This window comes from Plecotus auritus (assembly GCF_963455305.1).
Source record: "Plecotus auritus genome assembly, chromosome: 2".
NCBI lineage: Eukaryota > Metazoa > Chordata > Mammalia > Chiroptera > Vespertilionidae > Plecotus > Plecotus auritus.
The window spans coordinates 139,502,182-139,527,787 of NC_137771.1; the positions used below are offsets into that span (position 1 = coordinate 139,502,182).

At 38.0% G+C, this 25,606-nt stretch overlaps 1 protein-coding gene across 1 annotated transcript in view; it reads left to right on the forward strand.

The window, feature by feature from the left end:
- Positions 1-25,606, forward strand: part of EPHA3 (EPH receptor A3) — a 381,007-nt gene that overhangs the window by 89,956 nt on the left and 265,445 nt on the right. Inside the window, exon 3 of the mRNA XM_080655998.1 lies at positions 18,712-19,372. Within this exon, the coding sequence (XP_080512124.1) occupies positions 18,712-19,372 (661 nt within the window). The remainder of the gene's footprint in view (positions 1-18,711; positions 19,373-25,606) is intronic.

Here is a 25,606-nt window from a genome sequence, read left to right on the forward strand (position 1 = left end):
ACTAGTCAAAAGTGAACTTATTAAATTTATTGCCTGAACGCCAGTTCTTGGCTGCGGTTCTCTTTCTCTGGTCTCACATAGGCATTGCCACTCTTTAACGGTGCATATCCCATTCTTCACCTTTCAAGTTCTTTTGGCTATACTATCAAAATATTTCCAGAATTTGATCTGTTCTCCCTACCTCCACTGATATCATATCCTCTGTTGCCTGGACTATTATAATAACCTCCTAATGATCTCACTTCTTATATCTTTGCTCTCTTCATTTTGTTTTCCACACAGAAGTCTATGACTATTTAATACATGTGTCATACCATGTCTGAGAATAAAATCCAAAGTCTCTTACAGGACTTCTCCTCTCAACATAAATGCTCTTGTACTCCACTGCCTCTCTGATCTATTGTTTCAGCACATCAGGCCTGAATCACTCAATTTCAGCCACAGTAACTCCCTTGCTCAGTCTTGATTGCAACACCACCTTCAATCTCACAATGCATGGGCTTTCTGCCCCCTCAGCCTGAGATGCTTTATCTACAGACTAGAAACTCAGTGCATGAAAATTCTGCAATCAGGTGGGAGGTATTCCTGAGCCCATCCTGCGTCCTCTCGCAGTCCAGGAGCCCTCAGGGGATGTCCAACTGAGCTGCAGTCTGGCCTCCTTCTGCAGGAGGTGACCTGGGGCAGGTCAGGGGATGGCATGGGTGGCCCTGCCCTGAATCGCCCCACCACAGTCGCTGATGGCCTCCCTCTGCAGGAGGCAACCTCTGTGGGCTGATCTGGGAACAGCAAGCAGCCGGCCCCACCCCACCATGGTTACTGGTGGCTTCCCTCTGCAGGAGGCGACCCCTCTGGGCCTCTCTGGGAATGGAGAGCAGCTTGTCCCTCCCTGAATCACCTCGAAGTGGTCGCTGGTGGCCTCCCTCTGCAGGAGATGACCGGGCAGGTCATCAGAGTATGGCTCCAGCCCCCATTGCCCTGCCCCTGGTCGCCACCATCCCCCACCCACCCTATTGCTGTCTCCTCCCTCTGCTCACTGGCATGTGCCTTGGCTGGCCTGACGCCACCTGCTTGCCAGCCCCGCCCCCCACCAACCAGTCGTTCCACCATTCGGTTAATTTGCTTATTATGCTTTTATTATATAGGATATTCTCTTGGCCTGTTTTACTGGTTTTATTCAAGTAGCTGCAAAAATGAGAACTGACCTCTGATTACCTTATCTAAAATGCCATATTCATCAATCCAAGTATGGTCTTCTATCTACTTACCTTGTTTTCATCTTTGTTTTTTCATCATGATCACAGCTCACCTATCATATGTGTGTGTGTGTGTGTGTATGTGTATGTGTGTTTACTGTTGTTTTCTCTTGAGTAGAACGTAGCTTCATGAAAACACTAGTGGCTTTATTATTGTTTTCCCAGGACAAGAAAAGGGCCTGGCCCACATAAGATTTCTGTTCAACGAATGATTGTCTAACATTAGACTTGCACACGCATATTTCCATTCTTATAATGCAAGATTTTCAAGGGCAGGAAATCATGACTTCTGTATCTCTATTATAATGACAACACCAAAAAATAATTTTGTAGCATTAAATAAAATAAATTAGTTACTTTGCAGATAACAGCTATGTAAACACTTATTAACTACCAATATTATCTGTTAAGTAAGTGAACAATCTTATAAGAAAGGTACTATTATCTTTATTTAGACATGAGATAACTAAAGCTTAACACACTGTTCTGTATAGAGTAAAACTATAATATAATAGTAATACATAATATTGGGTCTGAGCCCTTTTGCTGGAGACAGGACCTCTATAGGCAATGGGCATTGGAAGAAGTCACGAGCGGCTGTAGGCAGATGGGAGAGACTTTATTGCAGACACAGCAGCCATTGCACATACAGTAGTGCTTGCAAACACAGCAGCCAGACCAAGTAGTCTCACCACCAGCTGGTCAGCGGTATATTTTATACTAGTTCAGACAAAAGAAGCTTCTTAATGTAACATCAGTGTTACATAAAATAAAGGTACAACTGTGCAGTACGTACAGAAAACTACTGCATCATTGTTTTGCACATGCATATGGCAAATGGACCTTTATCATCTGGTGTACTCTGGTGAGGGTCTCCACACATAGTTAATTTTATTAAAACATAGAATCTGCCTATTATGTCTCATACAAATAGATTATATACTTTTACATATATATATATATGTATATATATATATGTATATATATATATATGTGTGTGTATATATATATATATATATATATATATATATATATATATATATAAAATGAGGTAATATGCAAATTAGCCGGGACACTGTAACAGTCATGACTGGCTCAGGAGGAAGCTGCACGCACAGATGGGCCCAGAGCGGAGACACAACAAACAGGGGGGCCCACCCCTGCTGGGAGACAGTGCACCAGCAGTCCTGCCTCAGCGCACCAGCTGCAGAGGAAACACCTTTTATTACAGCTCATTGGCTAAGCTCCCTGTACGCCACTCACAGTGTTCTTGGTAACTTGGGTAATAAGAATCCAAGAAGGTGATCTAGGGTTTTTCTACCTCACTCCTGGAGGAAAAAATGAAGGTCTGCTGCTGGAGGGGCTAAGAAATGTCATATCCTGCCCTAGCTGGTTTGGCTCAGTGGATAATGCCTCGGCCTTCCAACCGCAGGGTCCGAGTTCGATTCTGGTCAAGGGCATGTACCTAGGTTGCAGGTTCCTTTCTGGCTGGGGCCCAGTTCAGGGCTCATGCAGGAGGCAACCAATCAAAATGTTCCTCTCATATTGATGTTTCTCTCTGTCTTTCCCTCTCTCTTCCATGCTCTCCAAAAATCAATGGAAAAATATCCTCAGGTGAGGATAAAAAAGAAAGAAAGAAAGAAATGTCATATCCTATGAAAAATACATCTTGAAAATGCATAAAGAAAGTTGTCATTTTTTCATGGTGAAGGGACTGGAGTCTGTGTTGATGAAAACACCTTGGTGGCAGCAGCAGTGGGGTAATGGGGGTGGCACCTTCCCCTGATCAGCCTAGTCGCCTCCCACAGAAGGAGGCCTACTGATGGCTTAGGCCCATGGGGAGCGGGCCTATGCCGTCAGTAGGACATCTCCTGAGGGCTCCAGACTGTGAGAGGGGGCCGGCTGTGCTGAGGCTGTGCAGATTTTATGCACCGGGCCTCTAGTTTAAAAAATAATAGTGAAAGGTAGTGAAGTCAATGCCTAAAAAATTACAAAACTATAGTACTTGGTAAAGTGTGGAATATTATTGGCAAAACTATAACTCCATATGGAATGGCAATTTTACCATAGAAATTGTGGTTACCTTAAACAAGTTTGAAGAAACTCTATTAAAAAAAAAAAAAAGATGAATAGGATATAGGGAAAGATAGAACTTAAAATATATTTGGATTATTTTATATGGAAAAAAGTCAGTGTATTCCAATCACATGTTTAGTTAACTGGGCTTAAACTGAATAACAATAACTTTAGTTTACTGTTTCCCAGGCACAGCATACTGTTTAAAATAGACAATCTACTTTTGTTTACAACATCTCTAGAAAGAGTTCACAGTTATCTTTGGATGTGTGAATTAAATTATAGTATATTAAACTATTAAGTAGCACAGCTAGGTTTCAAACCCAGAGTCTGTCTCCAGAGTTTTAACCCTTAATCTGGGCTTTGCAGATGCTCCATGGATAAAGGATTAAAATGTTCCTGTGAAGCACGGTTGCTATCCTTGTGGGAAGAGCAGGAGAAAGAGTTTCTGTAGCTTTAAAATTGGTTCTATAAAGCCACTTACATTTCAGGGAAATGCTCTCAAAAACTACATTTATAGTGTTAAAATAAACCTAGTTATCTGAAGATCTGTGAAACTTAGCATATGCTCCACAGTGACATGAGTTAATTTCATTTCCGTCACTGTGAGTGCTCCGCAGGTATGTGGTAAATTACTATGATTCCTGTGGCTGTAACCCATTATCATAGCAGGAAATTACATGAATCTCACAACTGATATGAAATGTACTGCTGCTATTGCTATGCATTAATATCTTAGTAGTTGGCCATTTGTAATAATTCTGTCAATGCCCATCTTAGCACAGTTTTCAGTCTAGACATGTTAAACCCAGGTGCATGGAATTTCCCCCCATTATTTTCAAGTAGTTATACTGAACTCTAAGATTATCTTTTTATTGGGCAATTTTATATTGAACCTTTTACCAAGAATTGAAAACATGATTTTCTAATTGTCCTATACCCTAAAATTTAAGGGAAATTTATTCTGTAAAAAGTAAAGTCATTTAGCAATATATATGAACAGGAAGACAGAGTTAAGAAAAATATCTGATAGCATAAACAATGTTCATTTTTCTGTTTCATAGAATAAGCAAATGGTTTATTAAATAATTTTTAACCATATTGATCTCCTCTTCACAGAGATCATTTCAGGTCATGATATATTTCATGGTTATAGTTTTTAAAATAGCATTTTTGGAATTATATGTCTGTCTTTATAAATAAAAATATTTAACCATTTAAATCAAACCTCTATAACATAAATTATATCTTTCCTATCCTTCTTTTGATATCGATCTTCTTCCCCACATAGAAAAAATAACTTCCAATTAGCAGATTTAATTGAAAATCCTTGACAATGGTAAATTTAGATAATATCTTTATGAGGTATATTTTATATTTTAATACATCATATCTGTTGCAAGTCAATTCCTCTGGCTAGATAATCACATTTTCAGTAGTTCTTTAAGCATTTTACATTACTTTGATAGTTTTCTCTTTTTGAGGATTTTTTTTATTGTCTAAAGTTTTACATATGTCTCTTTTCCCCCCAATTTACCCCCCCTTAGCCATTCCCACCCCAGGCAAGCCCCCACTGCCCCAGTGTCTGTGTCCATTGGTTATGCTAATATGCATGCATACAAGTCTGTTGGTTGATCTCTAACCCTCCCCTCACTTACCATTAGTCTCTGGATCTATTCTTGTTCATCAAATTATGTTCATCATTATATCCCACATATGAGTGAGGTCATGAGATATTTATCCTTCTCCAACTGGCTTATTTCACTTAGCATAATGCTCTCCATTTCCATCCATGCTGTTGCAAATGGTAAAAGTTCTTTCTTTTTTTATAGCGGTGTAGTATTCCATGGGGTAGATGTACCACAGTTTTTTAATCTACTCATCTGCTGATGGGCACTTAGGCGGTTGCCAAATCTTAACTACTGTAAATTGTGCTGCTATGAACATGGGGGTGCATATATCCTTTCTGATTGGTGTTTCTGGTTTCGTGGGATACATTCCTAGAAGTGGGATCACTGGGTCAAATGGGAGTTCCATTTTTAACTTTTTGAGGAAATGCCATACTGTCTTCCACAATGACTGCACCATTCTGCATTCCCACCAGCAGTGCACGAAGGTTTCTTTTTCTCCACATCCTCACCAGCACTTGCCATTTGTTGATTTGTTGATGATTGCCATTCTGACAGATGTGAGATGGTACCTCATTGTTGTTTTGATTTGCATTTCTCGGATGATTAGTGACTTTGAGCACGTTTCATATATCTCGCGGCCTTCTGTATGTCCTCTTTCAAAAAGTGTCCATTTAGATCCTTTGCCCATTTTTTGATTGGATCATTTATCTTCCTTTTGTTAAGTTGTATGAGTTCTCTGTAAATTTTGGAGATTAAACCCTTATCTAAAATATCATTGGCAAATATGTTCTCCCATGCAGTGGGCTTTCTTATTGTTTTATTGATGATTTCTTTTGCTATGCAGAAGCTTTTTATTTTGATGTAGTCCCATTTGTTTATTTTCTCCTTAGTCTCCATTGCCTTAGGAGCTATGTCTATAAAGATATCGCTATGACATACGTCTGCTATTTTGCTGCCTATTGAGTCTTGTAGAATTTTTGTGGTCTCCTGTCTTACATTTAAGTGTTTTAGCCATTTTGAGTTGTTTTTGTGTTTGGTATAAGTTGGTGATCTAGTTTCATTTTTTTTTTTGCATGTATCTGACCAAATTTCCCAGCACCATATTTTTTTTTTTAGAAGAAAAGATATTATTAATTAGTAGTAGAATGGTGTGGTTCTTTTTTATTTTTTTATTTTTTCTTTTTTTTATTAATTTATTTATTGATTAAGGTATCACCTATTTGTCCTCATCCCCCCATTCCCATCCCAAAACCCTCCCTATGCATGCCCCACCCCGCTGTTGTCTGTGACCACTGGTTAGGCTTATATGCATGCATACAAGTCCTTTGGTTGATCTCTCCACCTTACCCCTCCCATCCCCTACCTTCCCTCTGAGGTTTGACAGTCTCATCGATGCTTCCCTGTCTCCAGGTCTGTTTTTGTTCATCATTTTATGTTGTTCATTATTTCCCCTAGATGAGTGAGATCATGTGATACTAGAAATACACTTATAAGAACTGAAAATGAGACAAGCAATAATGGCTATGCTGGGAGGCAAATGAATCATTCTGTAGTGAGTTTCTTTCTGAGCCAACAGTTCTTTTGAGTCCCAATTTCAATGTCAAACAGTTCCTTATGTGTACATGTTAGCAATGATATTTCAGTTCTGGATGGTGGACAAATGGTGGTAATGCAGGTCAGACCCTCTCGGGTTTGGTCCTGGGCAACCTGCAGCGATGCACAGCTGCTGACTGCTAGTATGGCGAGGCGTTGTCAGCGTCTTCCATCTCTGGACTGTTTCTCTTCTGTCTTCATGCCTGGAGCAGTCCTGTCAATTCCTCTCTGTTGCAGGAATCCACATGGTCTTGGAGGTGTTTTCTGAAAATATACAAACATATTCTCGACCAAAAGTTAATAAAGGAATCTTTTCTATAAATTTGACCCGGGATCCTTTTTTATTTTTTGCCCAAACAATTTTCCTTTGGCTTGGTTAGACACTACGTGTGTTTTTCATGTGTGTCTTGCTGTTAGCATTACAATGAAAGTTAATTTTCTAAAGTAAAAATTTTCTAGATGTAATTTACTTACAGGATATTTTTCATTACATGATATTCTTCTACTATCCCCCCTTTTTTTATTTAAATATTAGGAGCATTTTGGAAATTATATAACCCAGCACCATTTATTGAAGAGACTGTCTTGATTCCATTGTATGCTCTTGCTTCCTTTGTTCAATATTAATTGAGCATAATGTCTTGGTTCGATTTCTGGGTTTTCTGTTCTGTTCCATTGGTCTATATGTCTGTTCTTGTGCCAGTACCAGGCAGTTTTGAGAACCCTGGCTTGTTGATATAGCTTGATATCTGGTATTGTGATCCCTCCAATGTTGTTCTTCTTTCTCTGGATTGTTGTGGCTATTAGGGGTCTTTTTTTTATTCCAGATGAATTTTTGGAGAGTTTGTTCTAGATATTTGAAATATGCCATTAGTATTTTAATGGGAATTGCATTGAATCTGTAGATTGCTTTGTGTGATATAGACATTTTAATGATGTTGATTCTACCAGTCCATGAACATGGTATGTTCTTCCATTTGTTTATGTCTGCCTCTATCTATTTTTTCAATGTCCTGTAGTTTTCCAAGCACAGGTCTCTTATGTCCTTCGTTAAGTTTATTCCTAGGTACCTTAATTTTTTCTTTTGGTAGTTTCTTAAATTTTTTTTTTATTATTGATTTTAGAGAGGGATGGAGAAGGAGAGAGAGAAACATCAATGATGTGAGATAAGCATTGATCAGCTGCCTCCTGCATGCTCCATACTGGGGACTGAGTCCCTGCAGCCTGCGTATATGCCCTGATTGGGAACTTAACTATGACCTCCTGGTTCATAGGTCAATGTTGAACCACTGAGCCATGCTGGCCAGGCAAGTTTTTGTTTTTGTTTTTTAATTGCAACTCCACCATCTCCTAAATTTTAAGATTCTTTTCTTCATCTTTTAAAATTTGTTACTATCATTTCCAAAAATATTTATCATAAATTTACTGACATGTTATTTTTAGAAATTTTCCTCTTCTTTAAAAAATTTTTAAAAAATGCTTACATTCATGGAATGGGTCTTATATTTACTCATTATAAGGTCACTCTCTGACACATAACTATACAGAGTATTGACTTTTTTATTGAATGCCTTCCATATAAAAAAGCACACTCTGTGCTTTGTTGGTTATATAAGCTTAACATTTTATACATAATATTTAATTCTAGTTATTCTTTATAAAGTACTTGTTTTTATATACAGAAATAGATGTTTAGAAGGAGAAAAAGGACCAAACTAAGAAGCATGTTGGGTAGAAAGAATAGTGAATAAATAATTAAATAAATATGCCTTTTAAAATAATAAGATATATAATAATGGATATAACATAAATACAATAGGTATTTAAGAACAGGTAATCTGTCCATCTTTTCCATTACTCAATTTTTTATGCAGACCTTGACTCAGTCATTCAATAAATATAAATTGATTGTTTCTGAAATGAATTCTAGAGTATAATGAGAACACTGTTTCATAAGAGAAGCATTAAAGACATGCATGGATTTATATCATGCACTTAGATGTTTTTTCAGCTGATACTTACAATTTTTCAGTACAGGGACCTTTCTGAAATATGAATTAGTAATCAAAAAACTCTAACATAATGAGCAGTTGTTACACTGAACTTGTAGAGGTAACCTGTACGCATTCATAAAAAATTGTGTATGTCTTTATGATCTTTTGAGTAATGTTCAGTGTACATTTATTCAACAAAGGTCACCTTATGGCTTCTCTTCTGATTTTTGTAGTGCTCTTTCTAAAACCCCTCACTCCCTTTTTTAAGAGAACCAGCACCCAGTTTAGAATTAACCTTGTACCTTTTTTCAGTAGTTTCTCATGGTAGCACATGAAGTAGAGACATGTCAGTGGATATTGTTTAAGTAGGCCCAGACCTTTCTGCCCTAAGTAACTGCTCGCATACTCATTGCTCAGTGCCCTATTGTTTAGCTGTAGTGAAACCCAATTTATTAAACTGGTCTGTCCTTACACATCTTCTGGTTTGCTCACACTTTTTTTCTCTCTGTATTTGCCCTATAGAAATACTAGCCTTACTACTCTTCCATTTCTTTTTTTCTTATTCCTTTCCCAGGACTTTTCTTGTGGTGTTAATTCTTCCTCTTTCCCCACAACTTTTTTCTGGGGGTCACATAGAGAGCATTTCATAATTTGCTTGTGTGACACTTATGCCTCTCCCTCCAGCATCAAAACTTCTGCATAACAAAAATCACACTTTAACTTTTGACTATCCATGGTTTCTGACCTAGGTTTTTTATATATTTAATAAATGCATGTGGAGTTGAATACAACTTCTATCATACAAGCATCTTTTAAAAATCACCATAGAAGACTGCAATGGGAAACTATCAAACTATAGCAAACATAAAAGTAGCAGCATGTCTAAAACAAGTTGTCTCATATTCATACCTCAAGAAATATGTGACTGAAGGCAACCCTCCCCCACACACTGTTTACATCTATTTGTAGTGCCCACGGTTTGCATTTATGGCCAGATGTAAAATAGAACACTATGATTAGGTTTACTTTGTTTGTTATAATAATATCATACAGTTCTTTGTGGGAGGTAGAAGATGAGGTTATTCAGGTGAGCTTCTACATAAGGTGTGCCTGGGCTTTGGCAAAGCTGGAATTAAAATTCAGATGGAATGAGGGCTGAGCAAAGGCCATTCTACAGAGAGAGGGGCAGGGCTAACTAGAAAATATATACATAGTTTCTGAGGAGATTTGGAAATCTTGGAAGCTGTTTTTGAAATATGCTGTCAGGTCAGGTAGAGCACAGAAATGACAAATCCAGTTAAGGGACATATAGCATTGGTTCTCAACCTTAAGGGTCCGTTAGAATTACCTAGGTAGTTAAAAATAATTATGAAACACCCATGAAGCAGTATTTTAGAAAAGTTTGCTTGCTAATTTTTTATATGAGAACCACGGACGTAAGGGAATTAGACAGACTGTGGTCAGTAATATGGGACATTTGTCCACAGGTACAAAGTTATGGCAACAGCAGCCCTGAGATTTCAGTATAGTATCACAGATTCCAGTTGAGAGGAGAATAACTAACATTAAAGCCGTAGAATGGTGAAGCCAAGCTGCTCTAGCTCTTGTCTCAGTCTGGGGGTTAAAGGAGCTGAGAAGCACTGAGAATGAAGAGGGAAGCATCTGTGAACATGAATTGCTGAGTAAAGACAGAGAATTCAAGGGAGGGGGTTATCAGGGACACAAGGATCCCCATACCATCAAGCTTTCTAGAGACAGTGCCCTTAATAATCTGTGTGTTTTTATAACTACGAAAAGTACCAAGACCTACCCAATATTCTTGATAATCCTAAACAGGTTTGTTACACCATCCTGGTCCTAACTCTTGTGCTCACTCTCTGAAATCCTTTGTTGGCTTTCCTTATTAATAATCTCTGTCCTGTCCAACCAGTGTGGTGCAGTGGTTGAGTGTGGACCCTTGAACCAGGAGGTCACAGTTCGATTCCCAGTCAGAGCATGTGACAACATGACAGGTTTGCAGGCTTGATCCCCAGTAGGGGGTGCACAGGAGGCAGGTCATCAATGATTCTCATCATTGATGTTTCTACCTCTCTCTCCTTCTCCCTTCTTCTCTCTGAAATCAATAAAACATATTTAAGAAATAATAATCTCTGTCCTTTCATCCCTGCCCTGGTTTTCTTTTTAGTACACTTATCCACACTGGGGCATTGTCCTCCCTATATTCATTAAGACAGTCCTAATACCATTATCAAATTTCTGCTGAATACCTAGAGGTTTGGAGATGAGTGTGGAGGGATTGATAGTGGTCATTACTATGAAGATACTGGCCTACCATCCTAGTTAGGCCCCTTCCAGGAATTTCTATTCTCGTCTCTGGCCTGCATCTTGTTACTGATGCTGGCTTTCCAACATCAAATATCCATCTTCTTCCTCCTTGATTTTCTGGTTACAAATGTAATTCTCTGATTTGACCAAAAGTAAATATCAATAGCAACAAAAACCCAAAACCCAAACAATTCTATTCCTTATTAATCTCAACTTTTTTACTCTAACTTTTTATATAATACTAGAGGCCTGGTGCATGACATTCATGCACTGGTAGGGGTGGGGTCCCTCAGCCCAGCCTGCACCTTCTCATAGTCCAGGACAACTTGGGGGATGTCGCCGCGGGGAGCACTCACTAGCAGTGATCCTGGCTTCTGGTTGAGCAGTGCTCCCCCCTTGGGAGCACACAGACCACCAGGGGGCAGCTCTTGCGTTGAGTGTCTGCCCCCTGGTGGTCAGTGCCCATCAAAGTGATCAGTCATTCTGCTGTTTGGTCTATTTGCATATTAGGGTTTATTATATAGGATTGTTAGAAATATTTGTATATATATACACACAGATAGATATATCTGTATGTATGTCCTTTTGAGACCAGAATGGGCTAAGAATGACTATTTATAAATAACTGCAAGTATAATGACTTTTATAAGTATTTCTGTGCCTGACACTTGATAGTGACACTCTTATTATAAGCAGTTATGCATCTCCATGCTTAAAATATTAATGTGTATTGTCCTAGCTGGTTTGACTAGTGGGTAGGGCATCATCCTGCAGACCTAAGGGTCCTGGGTTCGATTCCACTCAAGGACACGTACCTCCATTGCAGGCTCCTCCCTGGCCCTGTGCCTGGTCAAAGCACATGCAGGAGGCAACCAATCTATGTGTTTCTCTCACATCGATGCTTCTCTCTGTCTCTCCCTCACTCTGTCACTCTCTCTAAAAATCACTGGAAAATATCCTTGGGTGAGGATTATATATATAAGAAATAATAATCTCTGTCCTTTCATATATATATATGGTAAATATATATGGTAAATGTGAAAATATTTCTAAGATGAAGATTGAAATTTGAAATGAGTGTGTGCAAGGGAAGAAAAATGTAAAAAATATAGAGAAAGAATAGCATGGACCAACTTAATATCACTTATAATCATTGAATGCAAAGTTAATTATCAGCATTTTATAATGAGCAGAAATTGATTCTTATTAACCACTGAAATGCAAAAGCAACATTGTAAACATAAGAATATTGATTGTTTTTCTATTATCATCTGCAGATTTTTAAAAAATTGAATTTATGTCTTATTAGTTAAATCATGAAGTTATTTTTTCTTACTTTCTTAATATTTTCCAAATCATGTTAACCTATGCCCAAAATATATTTCAGGTTCTCCATCTTTAAAAAAAGAAACAATGTAAACAGCCCTGGCCAATGTGCTTCAGTTGGCTGAGTGTCTTCCCGTTCACCAAGAGGTCACTGGTTAGATTTCCAATCTGGGGTACTGACTTGATCTCCCTGGGGACTGCAAGTGGCAGCTGATTGAGTCACACTGATGTTTCTCTCTCTCCTTCTCCCTTTCTTTCTCTCTAAAATCAATACAAACATATCTTTTATTTTTAATGCACACATTTTCTCTTTTTTTCCAATTACCAAGTAGCTAAAAATGTATCCAAGAGAGTAATTAATATTGAGTAAAAATCCTTAATTACTATAATTGAGGTTTGTTAGAATGATAGTTATTAGGTTAAATGCTGATTAATTATTAAAATATAGGTTTTTCCCCAAAAAATATGTTTGAATCAATTGTAACTGGACAACCAAGAGATTCAGGCTGCCTGTCACTACTTGAGCCAATTAAGTAGAGACAGGGTTGAATCATATCTGAGCATTTATTCCAACAATGCAATTTGTATGGGAGAGCAGCAGGTCATCCAAAAAAATCTGCTGTGCCCCTTCCCATAGGCACAGCTGCTCATATTGGGTGGGAGGCAAAGATTATGTGGGAGAGTAAGAATTCCAAGCATAGGCAAGTAGGCAAGGTATAATGGTTACAGGTTACCGGCAATGCAGGTGGGGATGGGGGGGGGGTGTTGCCCAGGGAGGGTGCCTCTGGGCACCTCCGGGACCAGAAGCTGGGCGTTGCAAAGGGTAGGTGCTTCCAGGACTAGACTGTCCCAGCCATAAGGTTGTACATCTTTCCATAATGTAGGCAGTTCTCAGAAAACGAGGATGGACTGCATTCTAATATTAGCTCCCATGTCCCAGGGCATACAACTCTCAGCCAGATTAGAATGTGCTTTCTCTAACCAGAACAGAACAATCATGGTTAAGAGAGCATGATTGATATTTCTTGTAATTGTAGCTAGTTTTCAATATTCTATTTCTGCCCCTAACACAATGACATTGAACTGCTATCTAGAAAATATGAATTAAGAGTCTCCTTTGTATCCTACACTATCTTTTGATGATGGGGAGGTTCACTGTGATTATGCTGTTGAGAACAGATTTCAGAGTGACCTTGGTAGGGAGAGGATATCTGGATACAACTGGTTTCCAGTCCTATAATTTGGAACAAGAGAACACAACACAACAGGGCACTGAGTTCTGTCTGACTTCTGTGGTCTAATAATAAATGCTTGGAGTAAGAATCTACATATCAGAATTGTTGACTTGGGAGACTTGAGCTTTAGAAAGAATTTGAGCTCCTCCTAGCTCAGTATCCCCTTCTGCTGAAGACACATTGCTGCTGCGTACGCCTTGCAGAGATTTTCTTTTTTTAAAAATTTCTTTATTGATTAAGTTATTACATATGTGTCCTTATCCCCCAATATCCCCCATCCCCCCGCTCATGCCCTCACCCCCTGTTGTCTGTGATTTTCTTTAGGAATTAATACAGTGAAAAGAAAGAACCTTTGGACCACCCACTTCTATATGGCACCTGTTTTCATTTTCTGAGTCTGCCTTGGGACAGTGATTGTGGCAATAACATATCTATAATAATGTATGAACATTACATGTTAGTTCTTGGAGAAAGAAAATAGATAAATATGGACATTCTTTAAAATTATATAGTGTAAGGTTTACAACAGCAGTTTTAATTAATGATTTTTGTTTAGCTGCTGCTATTGTGAAAATGCTCATTTAGGGATTTTGTTTCTACTATCTTCAGTCCTTAGTAAATTCCAGAGTTAGTGATAATGTTTTTGTAAGTGGTCTGAGACAGCAAGCCACTATCACTTACAGGCAATTTGGTCTTCATTACAAATTAATGAAGTGATAATTGCTCTCTGCAACCTTTTACATTCAAAGCATTGTGGTGCTGTTTGCATTATCTTTCTGAGATTTATACCTCTGCATTCAAGGACTTGTGATAGCTTGCCGAATTAACATTGAGAGGGAAATTGTTAAACCAGAATGAAAGCTCCATAATTAAAATAATAGTTTACATCAAATTATGAACATCTCTCTATAATCTCTTCTCTGTTTCATGACTAGTACAAATGCTGCTCATACATAGCAGAAGAAATTTGCAATTGATTCATCAAAGTACAAACTCATATTTATTCTGAAAAGGAAATCTTGACCTAAATTTTTTAAGTCAATTGGTTTGTTTTTAAATAATGATGTCATGATCTAACTTTCTTTAAAATGTCCACAGAAAACATTTACTCTCTGGGGTTTTTGTTGGCTCTGTCTTTACAGTGCTATTGGAGAACCAATGTGATGACCACAGAGGTGGTTCCACATCAACATGACTTTTCAACACCAGAGTATCAGAGTTTTGAGGAACTACAACTCTGTTCACTCTTCCTTCCTTCCTTCCTTCCTTCCTTCCTTCCTTCCTTCCTTCCTTCCTTCCTTCCTTCCTTCCTTCCTTCCTTCCCTTTTCTTCCCTTTCTCTCTCTCTCTCTCTTTCTTTCTATCTCTCTTTCTTCCTCCCTCCCTCCCTCCCTCCCTTCCTTCCTCTCTCTCTCTCTCTCTCTCTCTCTCTCTCTCTCTCTCTCTCTCATAATTTTTTAATCTTCACCTGAGGATACACTTATTAATTTTAGAGAGGAGGGAAACCCACAACCTAGGCATGTGACCTGTCTGGGAATCAAACCGGCAAACCTTCCTTATTCGGGTCTATGCGCTAACCAACTGAGCTACACTAGTCAGGCTTTTTATTGTTCTGGTATTAAACATATACATTAATTTTGCTTCAAATATGACTATACTATTATAAGCATCTCAGTGTAAAATCCTGAGGATTGAGACTCTCATGTATAGTTTTCTTCTTAAAATTTCATGGAGTGGATGGTTGGAAATGGTGTATTGTTGATTAGTAAAAGCATAGTGTCAATATTTTATTTTCTTGTATTAAGATATAAATGTGTCTTATATATTAAGTCTAAGGTTTTCTAAAATACTTCAAATTTGTTTCTTTGTTGGACCTAAGTCAAAACAATTTTGTCTCCAGAAAATCAATGCCTTTTTTATATTCTAGATCTTGAATGATTGAGATTACTAAAATAAGTAGTGGTTTTTGTTTCTGTTTATTTTTAGTTTTGTAGGAAAGGTAGGGAGAATAAGAATTGTTTTAACTGTATTGATGGTGGTCCACAAATTAGTTTTGTTAATTTAAACACCCTAATGCAAATAATTTATTTTTCCAATGAGGTCAAAGGCCAAATAAATGTCATATTTCTTTTCTTGTGGTTATCATCAATTTAATATATTAACATTTCATCTTATTTTGTGACTAGAAGTTATGGATTGAAATTAATTTCTATGTGTTTTTAATAAATACATATAGAAAAAAATGTTAATGCACCTTAAGCGCCATTGATTTTGTTTAAAGGTATGTAAAACTTGCCATTCCCTTAATGGAGAAAAATTTAGAATACATTTATAAAGGGATTCACAAGGATTGTGTTTGTTTATTTATTTAAAAATTAAGATATGTTATCTAATAAGAACCTTATATGTGTTACTTCCTTGAATTATTTCTACATGTATTATAAGAAAAAAATATTATGCATCTTCTGAAAGGTGAATTTTTATGTTGCATACTACCGAGGATATGAAGAGGTCTAATATTTAGCAAAGGCATTGAAGCAAAACTAAACTTACCTTAACATGTTTCATGAATTAAATATGGTATTTAATAAGGGTTATACAATACGTTCTTATGTAATAAGAATGAGTGGGGTATGGAAGGCACAAGGAGAAAAGAACACAGTCCAGTTGGGATAATACCATTAACAAGATAACAATCAAATGTATATTTAAAAATAGTGAAAGACTTCATATTGACGAGAACATGGTATTTGCATAGTGAAAATAATTCACTAATCTCGATTCAGACTTCTAGCAAAATATAAATGTAGGTTAGCACCAGTTTTTGGAAAAAGACAAATGTCAAACAAGAGTTATGCATAGTTAATGGGGAGCCTTTTGATTCATGAATGTCATGGTAAAAATTGTACTTTCCTGGCAGCAGTAGGCAAAACTGTTACAATCATGGAATTGTAAGTAACACAAACTATCTGATGCCAACTTAAAAGTTTCTCAAAACCTGCTCTAAGGATTGGAGAGGCAGGGCTTCAGTCTTCTACAAAGTCTCAAAACATTTTAAATGTTTTTACAATAAAACATTTGTATTAGGGTAGCCCTAACTGCTATAACAGCAACAACACAAATTGCCATTTATTTCTTTTTCCTGTGTAAAATTAAATATGGGTAAAATATATTAAGAATTGAAATGTTTACTACACTTTTATCTTTTGTTCTTTGTGCATAACTATTTTATCTTTTATTTTGGGGCAGGAAGAAGGAATGCTTATATTTTTACTGCAAATTTTCTGTCATAGTCCACCATGACTATATTAAAAATGTCATACAGGAAGACACATGGTCATAGCATCATTTAGATTTACTTTGCTTTTCCATATACTGATTTTACCAAAATGTGGCCCAAATTGGGAGAATATTAATTTAGGCAGTCATATTTTTTCATTATCCTATCTAATAAAAGAGAAACATGCAAATTGACTGTACCTCCACTATGCCTATGAGACACGCCCACCAGCCAATCAGGAGCAACTATGCAAATTAACCCAACCAAGATGGCAAAGGCCACAGAGCTAGAGTGAGTAGGAAGCTTGGGTTGCCCCTGGCAATGGAGGAAGCCAAGCTTCCCACCTGCCCTGGCCGGCCCTGGCCTCCATTAAAGGCTACAAAGTTTCAATTATAGAAGATAAATAAATCCCAGATACCTGCTTCTAGCTGGCCCTAGCCTCCGCTCAAGGAGGCCACCACTCAAGGAGGCACTGAAAAAAAAAGAAAAAAAGGAGGGCCTGGGAGCCTGGATCACCAGGGGGCATGCCCAGCCTGAAAACAGCCCTCAGCCCCTCACCCAGCCTGGCCACACACCCCCAGTGGGGACCCTCACCCCATGGGGGTGTAGCCGGCCTGCAAACCACCACAGGCCCCTTGCCCAGGCTGCCCCATATCCCAAAGGAACCCCCACCGTGATCTGGGACACCCTTCAGGGCAAACCAGCCAACCCCCACCCGTGCACCAGGCCTCTATCTATACTAATAAAAGGGTAATATGCTAATTAGACTGGGAAACCTTCCAGGAGACCTTCCGGTTGTTCTTTTGAACAAAGCCATGGTGGCGGGGCCGAGGTAGAGGAGGTTAGAGGCCAAGAGGGGAGGGCAGTTGTGGGTGATCAGGCTGGTGGGGGGCAGGGCCGTTGTGGGTAAGCAGACCAGTATGGGGGCCATTTGGGGGCAAGCAGGCCATCAGTGGGGGTCAGTTGGAGGTGGTCAGGATAGCAGGGAGGGGCAGTTTGGAGTGAGCAGGCTGGCAGGGAAGGCAGTTGGGGGTGAGCACCCTGGCACAGGGGGACAGTTGGGGGTGATCAGGTTGGCAGGGGGGCATTTGGGGGCAAGCAGGCCGGTGGCGGGGGCAGTTGGGGGTGAGCAGACCAGCAGGCATAGTGGTTATGGGCTATCAGGCAGGCAGGCAGGCAGGTGAGCGGTTAGGAGCCAGCAGTCCCGGATTGCAAGAGGGATGTCCTACTGCCGGTTTAGGCCCAGTCCCTATAAACCGGCAGTAGGACATCCTTTGAGGGGTCCCAGATTGGAGAGGGTGCAGGCTGGGCTGAGAAACACCCCCTCCCCCATGCATGAATTCCGTGTACCGGGCCACTAGTTTTTAATAACAAACAAACAAAAAATATCCAAAAGTATACAATAAAACTATTTTATAGTGTTATTGAAGATGCCTGAGTTGAGCCTTTTGTTTGCTTGTTTTAATATATTTTTATTGATTTCAGAGAGGAAGGGAGAGGGAGAGAGAGATAGAAACATCAGTGATGAGAAAGAATCATTGCTTGGCTGCCTCCTGCATGCCCCACACTGGGAATTCAGCCGGCAACCTAGGGATGTGTCCTGGACAGGAATTGAACAGTTACCTTCTGGTTCTTAGGTGGATGCTCAACCACTGAGTCATGCTGGTCTGACTGAGTTGAGGTTTTAAGGTTGGAATATTTTGTGGTCTAATGAAATGCTAAGCAACTTTTTCCCTGAATGTCCCACAAACTTCAATGCAATTCATATGTATTCATCAAAAGTGTAAATTACTCTGTGTCAGTGAATTCAGAGAACCTTGCAAATAAAAAAATCAAGAATGTTACAGTGTTTCTCTACATCATGACCTTTAATGAGTAACACTAAAATTTCAGCTTATTTATTTTGTATTTTCCATGACACCATTAGCACCCTCATCTTATTTATTCATTATTCTTAACTTATTAAGTGCCTCTTTTTTTTTCTCCTTTGGTTCTTCAGTGGGAAGAAATCAGTGGTGTTGACGAGCATTACACACCCATCAGGACTTACCAGGTGTGCAATGTAATGGAACATAGTCAAAATAATTGGCTGAGGACCAACTGGGTCCCCAGGAACTCAGCTCAGAAGGTCTATGTGGAGCTCAAGTTCACTCTACGAGACTGTAATAGCATCCCATTCGTTTTGGGGACTTGCAAGGAGACTTTCAACCTGTACTACATGGAGTCTGATGATGATCATGGGGTCAAGTTCCGAGAGCACCAGTTTACAAAGATTGACACCATTGCAGCCGATGAAAGTTTCACGCAAATGGATCTTGGGGACCGTATTCTTAAACTCAACACTGAAGTTAGAGAAGTAGGTCCTGTCAACAAAAAGGGATTTTATTTGGCTTTTCAAGATGTTGGAGCTTGTGTTGCCTTGGTGTCCGTGAGAGTGTACTTCAAAAAGTGCCCATTTATAGTGAAGAATCTGGCCATGTTTCCAGACACAGTACCGATGGATTCTCAATCCTTGGTGGAGGTTAGGGGTTCTTGTGTTAACAATTCCAAGGAGGATGATCCTCCTAGGATGTACTGCAGCACAGAAGGTGAATGGCTTGTACCCATTGGCAAGTGCTCATGCAATGCTGGCTATGAAGAAAGGGGTTTTATGTGCCAAGGTAAGTCCTCCCTATTTTCCTTAAAGTGCTATTTCTCACCTGCGAGTTTATCGTAGAGTAATTGAAACAAATTAATTTAACCTATACTCACTTGGCAGCCAAACATGCCTTAAACAGAACAGAGTCTATTTATAGACTAAGTTTATCCCACTTGATGTGTTGATTCATAGTTTATTTTAGAAATATTAACATGTTTGAGTATGTGGTGCTGGCATATACCCCACTAGAGGTGTAACTTCTGCTATTTTTAAGTTTTCCCTGCTATTTAATGACTATGGAAATGTAACTCTAAGAAAAAATAATCCCCTGTCATTTTCATGTTGAGAGAAGAAACATTGGCACTCGGGCAGGTAAACTAATTCTAACAGAAAGAGAGTGTGTTGACCAGGTTTGTGCTTTTCTATCTCATAGTATAATGTATTATATTGCTATAAAACTAGTCTTTTCTTACACAATAAAATTTTAAATGTATAAATGCATAGGAATACTTAAATACCTAGTCTGTAGAATCTAATCTGTTTTAACACTTTGGTTTGCTATTACACTATGCTAAAGAAGTTGAGTTTGTTATTATTCTTAAGGCCATTTAGTAAACCTCAAGTCCACAGGGAAGAAATTATTATACTTTGTATATAATTTTACCTTTCTAACAATCTGAATGGAACATAGCATTTTGCTTTTGACTACAGATATAGTTTATAGAAAAAATTTTTAATGAGAACAAATGGTACACACTAGCCTCATACTTCTTGGTATTATTTAGATCCTTGGCAATCACCTTTAGAATACTGTTACTAAGTACAGTTTTGAAAGTTCTAAAATTGAAACAACATACTAGCTACTACTTGCTTATATATATGAGTAGAGGGAACACTCAGTAGCTTCATTATCCACTTGAACTGTGTTTTATTTTCAGTATTATTTGTGATATATGATGTTTGTGAGATTAACTTTAAATGCAATCAATGATTAAAACTTAGCTGAATAGGAATTAAATATTGTCCACCATCTCTAATTTCATCCCTATGGAACCAGTCTCTGATACTCATACCAGGAGAGGAATCATGTGTCTCCATTTTAATAATATGTATCTATTTAAACAAAGATATCTCATAAAGAATTACATTCAGCAAGAAGTCTAATTATTAGATGTTTAGATTTTAAATAATTTTACATAGTGCTTTATATCTCATTGAGAGTTATAAGAAACAGAAAAGTAAGTATCAGTGAGATAAATAGAATCACATAAAAGTGATAATAGACAAAGGATTCAAATTATCAGCTCATTATACATGCTGACTTGAAGATAAACTTCAAAAGAATTTTTTAAAATAAATCTTTATTGTTCACATTATTACAATTGTTCCTCTTTCCCCCCCATAGTTTCCCTCCACCCAGTTCCCACCCCACCCTCTGCCCTTACCCACCCCCACCCCGCACTGTCCTCATCCATAGGTGTACGTTTTTTTTTTTAATTTCTTTATTTCTTAAGGTATCACATATTTGTCCTCATCTCCCCATTCCCATCCCAAACCCTTCCCCACACATGCCCCCATCCCCCTGTTGTCCGTGTCCACTGGTTAGGATTATATGCATGCATACAAGTCCTTTGGTTGATCTGTCCCCCTGACCCCTCCCATCCCCTACCTTCCCTCTGAGGTTTGACAGTCTCATCGATGCTTCCCTGTCTCCAGGTCTGTTTTTGTTCATCAGTTTATGTTGTTCATTATTTCCCTTAGATGAGTGAGATCATGTGATACTAGAAATACACTTATAAGAACTGAAAATGAGACAAGCAATAATGGTTATGCTGGGAGGCAAATGAATCATTCTGTACTGAGTTTCTTTCTGAGCCAACAGTTCTTTTGAGTCCCAATTTCAATGTCAAACAGTTCCTTATGTGTACATGTCAGCAATGATATTTCAGTTCTGGATGGTGGACAAATGGTTGTAATGCAGGTCTGACCCTCTCTGGTTTGGTCCTGGGCAACCTGCTGCGACGCACAGCTGCTGACTGCTAGTATGGCAAGGCATCATCAGCATCTTCCATCTCTGGACTGTTTCTCTTCTGTCTTCATGGCTGGAGCAGTCCTGTCAATTCCTCTCTGTTGCAGGAATCCACATGGTCTTGGAGGTGTTTTCTGAAAATATACAACATATTCTCGACCAAAGGTTAATAAAGGAATCTTTTCTATAAATTTGACTTGGGATCCTTTTTCATTTTTTGCCCAAACGATTTTCCTTTGGCTTGTTTAGACACCATGTGTGTTTTTCATGGGTGTCTTGCTGTTAGCATTACAAATGAAAGTTAATTTTCTAAAGTAAAAATTTTCTAGATGTAATTTACTTACAGGATATTTTTCCTTACATGATATTCTTCTACTATCCCCCCTTTTTTGATTTAAATATTAGGAGGCTTTTGGAAATTTTATAATGTAGTCTTGATAGCTCTTAAATTTTAATTTTTTTGCACTAAAATATGTCTGCTTTAGGTTCATTATATATTACCCAATTTTACCATGAGATGAACTATCAATAAAAATTTTAGTTAACACTTTAAGAACAGCTTTTTGTCCAGTACCATTAATTTTTCTAGAATATTCACTTATTTCACTTAGCCAATTTAAATTAGTCTGAGAACTTGACTACTATTTTACTGTCAATTTAATACTCTAACAACAATCTTATTTTACCCTGTAAATATTAGTGGAAAGGATTATTTGCCTTCTTGAGTAGGCCCTGAGCATTCCTGGTGCTAGGTTGGATTTAGATATCAAAAACCCACTTCCCCACACCATGGGTACAAGACAACTCAAACAAGTCTTGTTGCAGTGACAGGGCAGCTGCTGTCAGCCAAGTCTCTGTCTGTTACCTGGGTCCCGATTTGAGCTGGGCATGGGAAGCGAAGCAGCCACGGGGGCAGGAGACCTCCCTCAGAAGGGGTGAGGGTTCAGGCCCCTGAAAAGTTGGGGAGGGTGAGGGTCTGTGCCCCACCTCTGTTGACCCCCAAGTTCTCTCCTGATGGCCCCTCTGCAACTGTGCCTGTCTTAGGTTGTTCCTTCCCTGAGGAATCTTACCCGTCTCTGGCTAACCAGCCATCCTCCGGGGCCAAGCAGGGTGATGTGAGGTTCAGTTCTGTCTCCTTGGTAGCCTATGCCCCCATGTCCTCCACGCCCAGCACCTGCCTTGAGATCCCCTCGCCTGCTGGCGGGGCCCCGGCACTAATCACATATCTTGGGGAACCCAGATTTCTTCTCCAGGGAGGGCCTAGCTCACCCCACTGGGCGAGAGACAGATCCATGGTACCAGCCACCACGAGGCTTCAACCTCAGCATGAACAGAAAAATTTTTTTTTAAAAAAAGAGTAATGTTAAGTGGTATTTAGAAAGTTCACAATAAATTCAGAATTGCTATTATTTTACTAACTGCGTCTTAATTTACTGAACCTCTTTTTAAAGTAACTACTATGCTATTCAATTGATGCTCCATGTCAAATTACTCCTAGAGAACACATTGATGTCAGTTTTACATCCTTGAATTGTGTACTTTATTATATTGAAGGACATCACAGCACCTCTTTGATATAAAAATGCTATATTATTGCAGACTTTATCAACGTTTAAAAATACTAGTTTTAGAATAAGATATATATATATATATGTATGTATATATATATATATATATATATATATATATATATATATATATATGCTTAAATACAAACTATTCTAAGAAAATATATTGGAGATAAACTAATAGCAATAATTTTAGTAGAAGTGGAGATGGTGAGATGGTGTGTAAAATGGGATGTGATTGGAATTTAAAAAGGGATGATTTTTTAGTCATGTGATTTGAAGGTGGAGCATAGTCTTAGAGTTATTTGTTGACATTTGCTAATTTATCAAGTTCTCAACACCTTGATTCTGTAATAGTGTAGGCCAGCCTGGCTTGAGGCTTGTAATTTTGCTATTGTTGTCAGTTATAGTGCTGGTGTTTGTTATAGTTTCCTTTCTTAATTTTTAATTTTATGGTCATTTTTCTATAAGATTGTAGGCTGGTCAGAATAGCTTGCTATGGCTCTCACATATCACTGTTTGATCACAGTACTTCAGGCACACAGAGACGTGGCAGTTCTTCAAAAAGGTAAATATGACAAAATAGCTAAACATGTGTTTCATTAGTTGTTTATTTTGTTGTTTTTTGTTTACAAAAAATATGTCACTCTTTTGAAAAGTAATCATAGGCTTTTAATTGACTAAAACAGAAGAAAATGAGACTCCTTCACTTTATTTCAACAACTTTTATTGAGAACTTACTTCATTCCAAGCACTGTAGTAACAATTCAAAGAATTTTTAAATATTAATTAAGCACTCAGGAGATGCCAGACACTGTGCTGACTTGTTAAATAATATTTATGAGTTATTTCATTTTTCCTTTGAAATAACCTATTGATGTATACTGTTATTACCTCCATTTTCAAATGAGAACAAAGCTTTGATAGTTTAAATGTCTTGCCTTAAGTTCCTTAATAAGTGAGTGTGAGAGTTGAGATCTGAAATTAGGCAGTCTGATCCCAAGGTCTGCAGTCCTAACCTCAACCCACAAGCTTCCCTATGATTCAGTCCAGTGGTGACAGAGACTAGGAAACCCCCAGGACACAAATTCCACTGGAGTTACAGTTCTATATATTGAAGAAGAATGAGTGGGGCCACAAAAATTTGGCACAAAGTAACTAAGAATCTGTTAATACAAGGTTTATCTATTTCAGTATATTTCCCAGATTTTTCTGTTTCTAGATTTTTAAGAAAGAAGAATTGCTAGCCAAATGCCATATTGTGGGAAGATGAGGTTTAGCCTAATTTAGTAAAATCTGGTTATATGGATTGTCATGCAATTTAGATATGCATAAAATGTCTGCCAAATTTAACTCAATAAGTGTTTTTGACCATCTATTAATACAAATTAATAATGTGCCAGGCATAGGAGAAACATGGATGAGTAAGTCATTTTATCTACCTTCTAGGAGCTCACAATCTAGTATGAAAGACAGATGCATAAGTGGATAATTTTAGTGCAAGATAGACCAATAAATCTTCAACCAGGGGTACAGAGGTACTTTGGTAAATAGGGGAAGAAGATACTAATTTTGAGTATTTCAAAATTATTAATGGAAATTGTTCATTTATAGTGAGAAGTCTTTGCATTGAGATTTTAGACTCTTTACTATTGTGTTTAGAAAATTTTGGCATAAAGAGAAAGAGCTAATAACCTTACACAGCTTATACATTTCAAAAGTTGAGTTTTATAATTTTTTTATTGAGTCATTATCTCAAAATGTGGAAAATTCCCATTAGAATTCTGGTTGTTCCAAAGGGAAGCCTTACAGAGGATTTACATTTCACAACATAGTTGTTTATGACATCAAATGAAATATTTTGAATTATCTGTCATACTCTTGACAGTTGTTGGGACAGTTATTAAATTATGAAAACATGAAAATCTCTGTTTGATTGGAAAATTATATTGATAAAAATATTTTGTATTAAAAAAACTCATCCATTACTCTCAGAGCTTTAAGAAAAACCAAAATTGTCTTTGTGTGGGACTACAGTTCTAACCAAGGCGTTATCTACTCTCATACGTAATGCAAACTTTTATTCCTAAAATGAGAAAATGTAAAATCATATGGTATTTGTTTTTCTCTGGCTGGCTTATTTCACTTAGCATAATACTCTCCAGATCCATCCATTCTGTCCCCAAAAGTAAGATTTCCCTTTTTCTTTTTTATGGCTAAGTAGTATCCATTGTGTATTCGTACTGTAGCTTTTTTATCCACTCATCTGATGGCCACTTATAGGCTCCTTTCACATCTTGGCTATCGCAAATAGTGCTGCAATAAACATAGAGGTGTATATATTCTTTCAAATTGTGTTTCAGGTTTCTTTGGATATATAACCAAAAATGGAATTGCTCAGTCATAAGGTGGTTCCATTTTTAATTTTTTAAGGAAACTCCATACTGTTTTCCATAGTGGCTACACCAATCTGCATTCCCATCAACAATGAAAGAGGATTCCCCTTTCTCTACATACTTGCCAGCACTTGTTGTTTGTTGATTTATTGATGATAGCCATTTTGACAGGTCTGAGGTCAATCTAATGAACAAAACAAACAAAGCAACAAAATAGAAACAGACTCATAGATAGAGAAAACAGCAGACAGACAGCTGTCAGA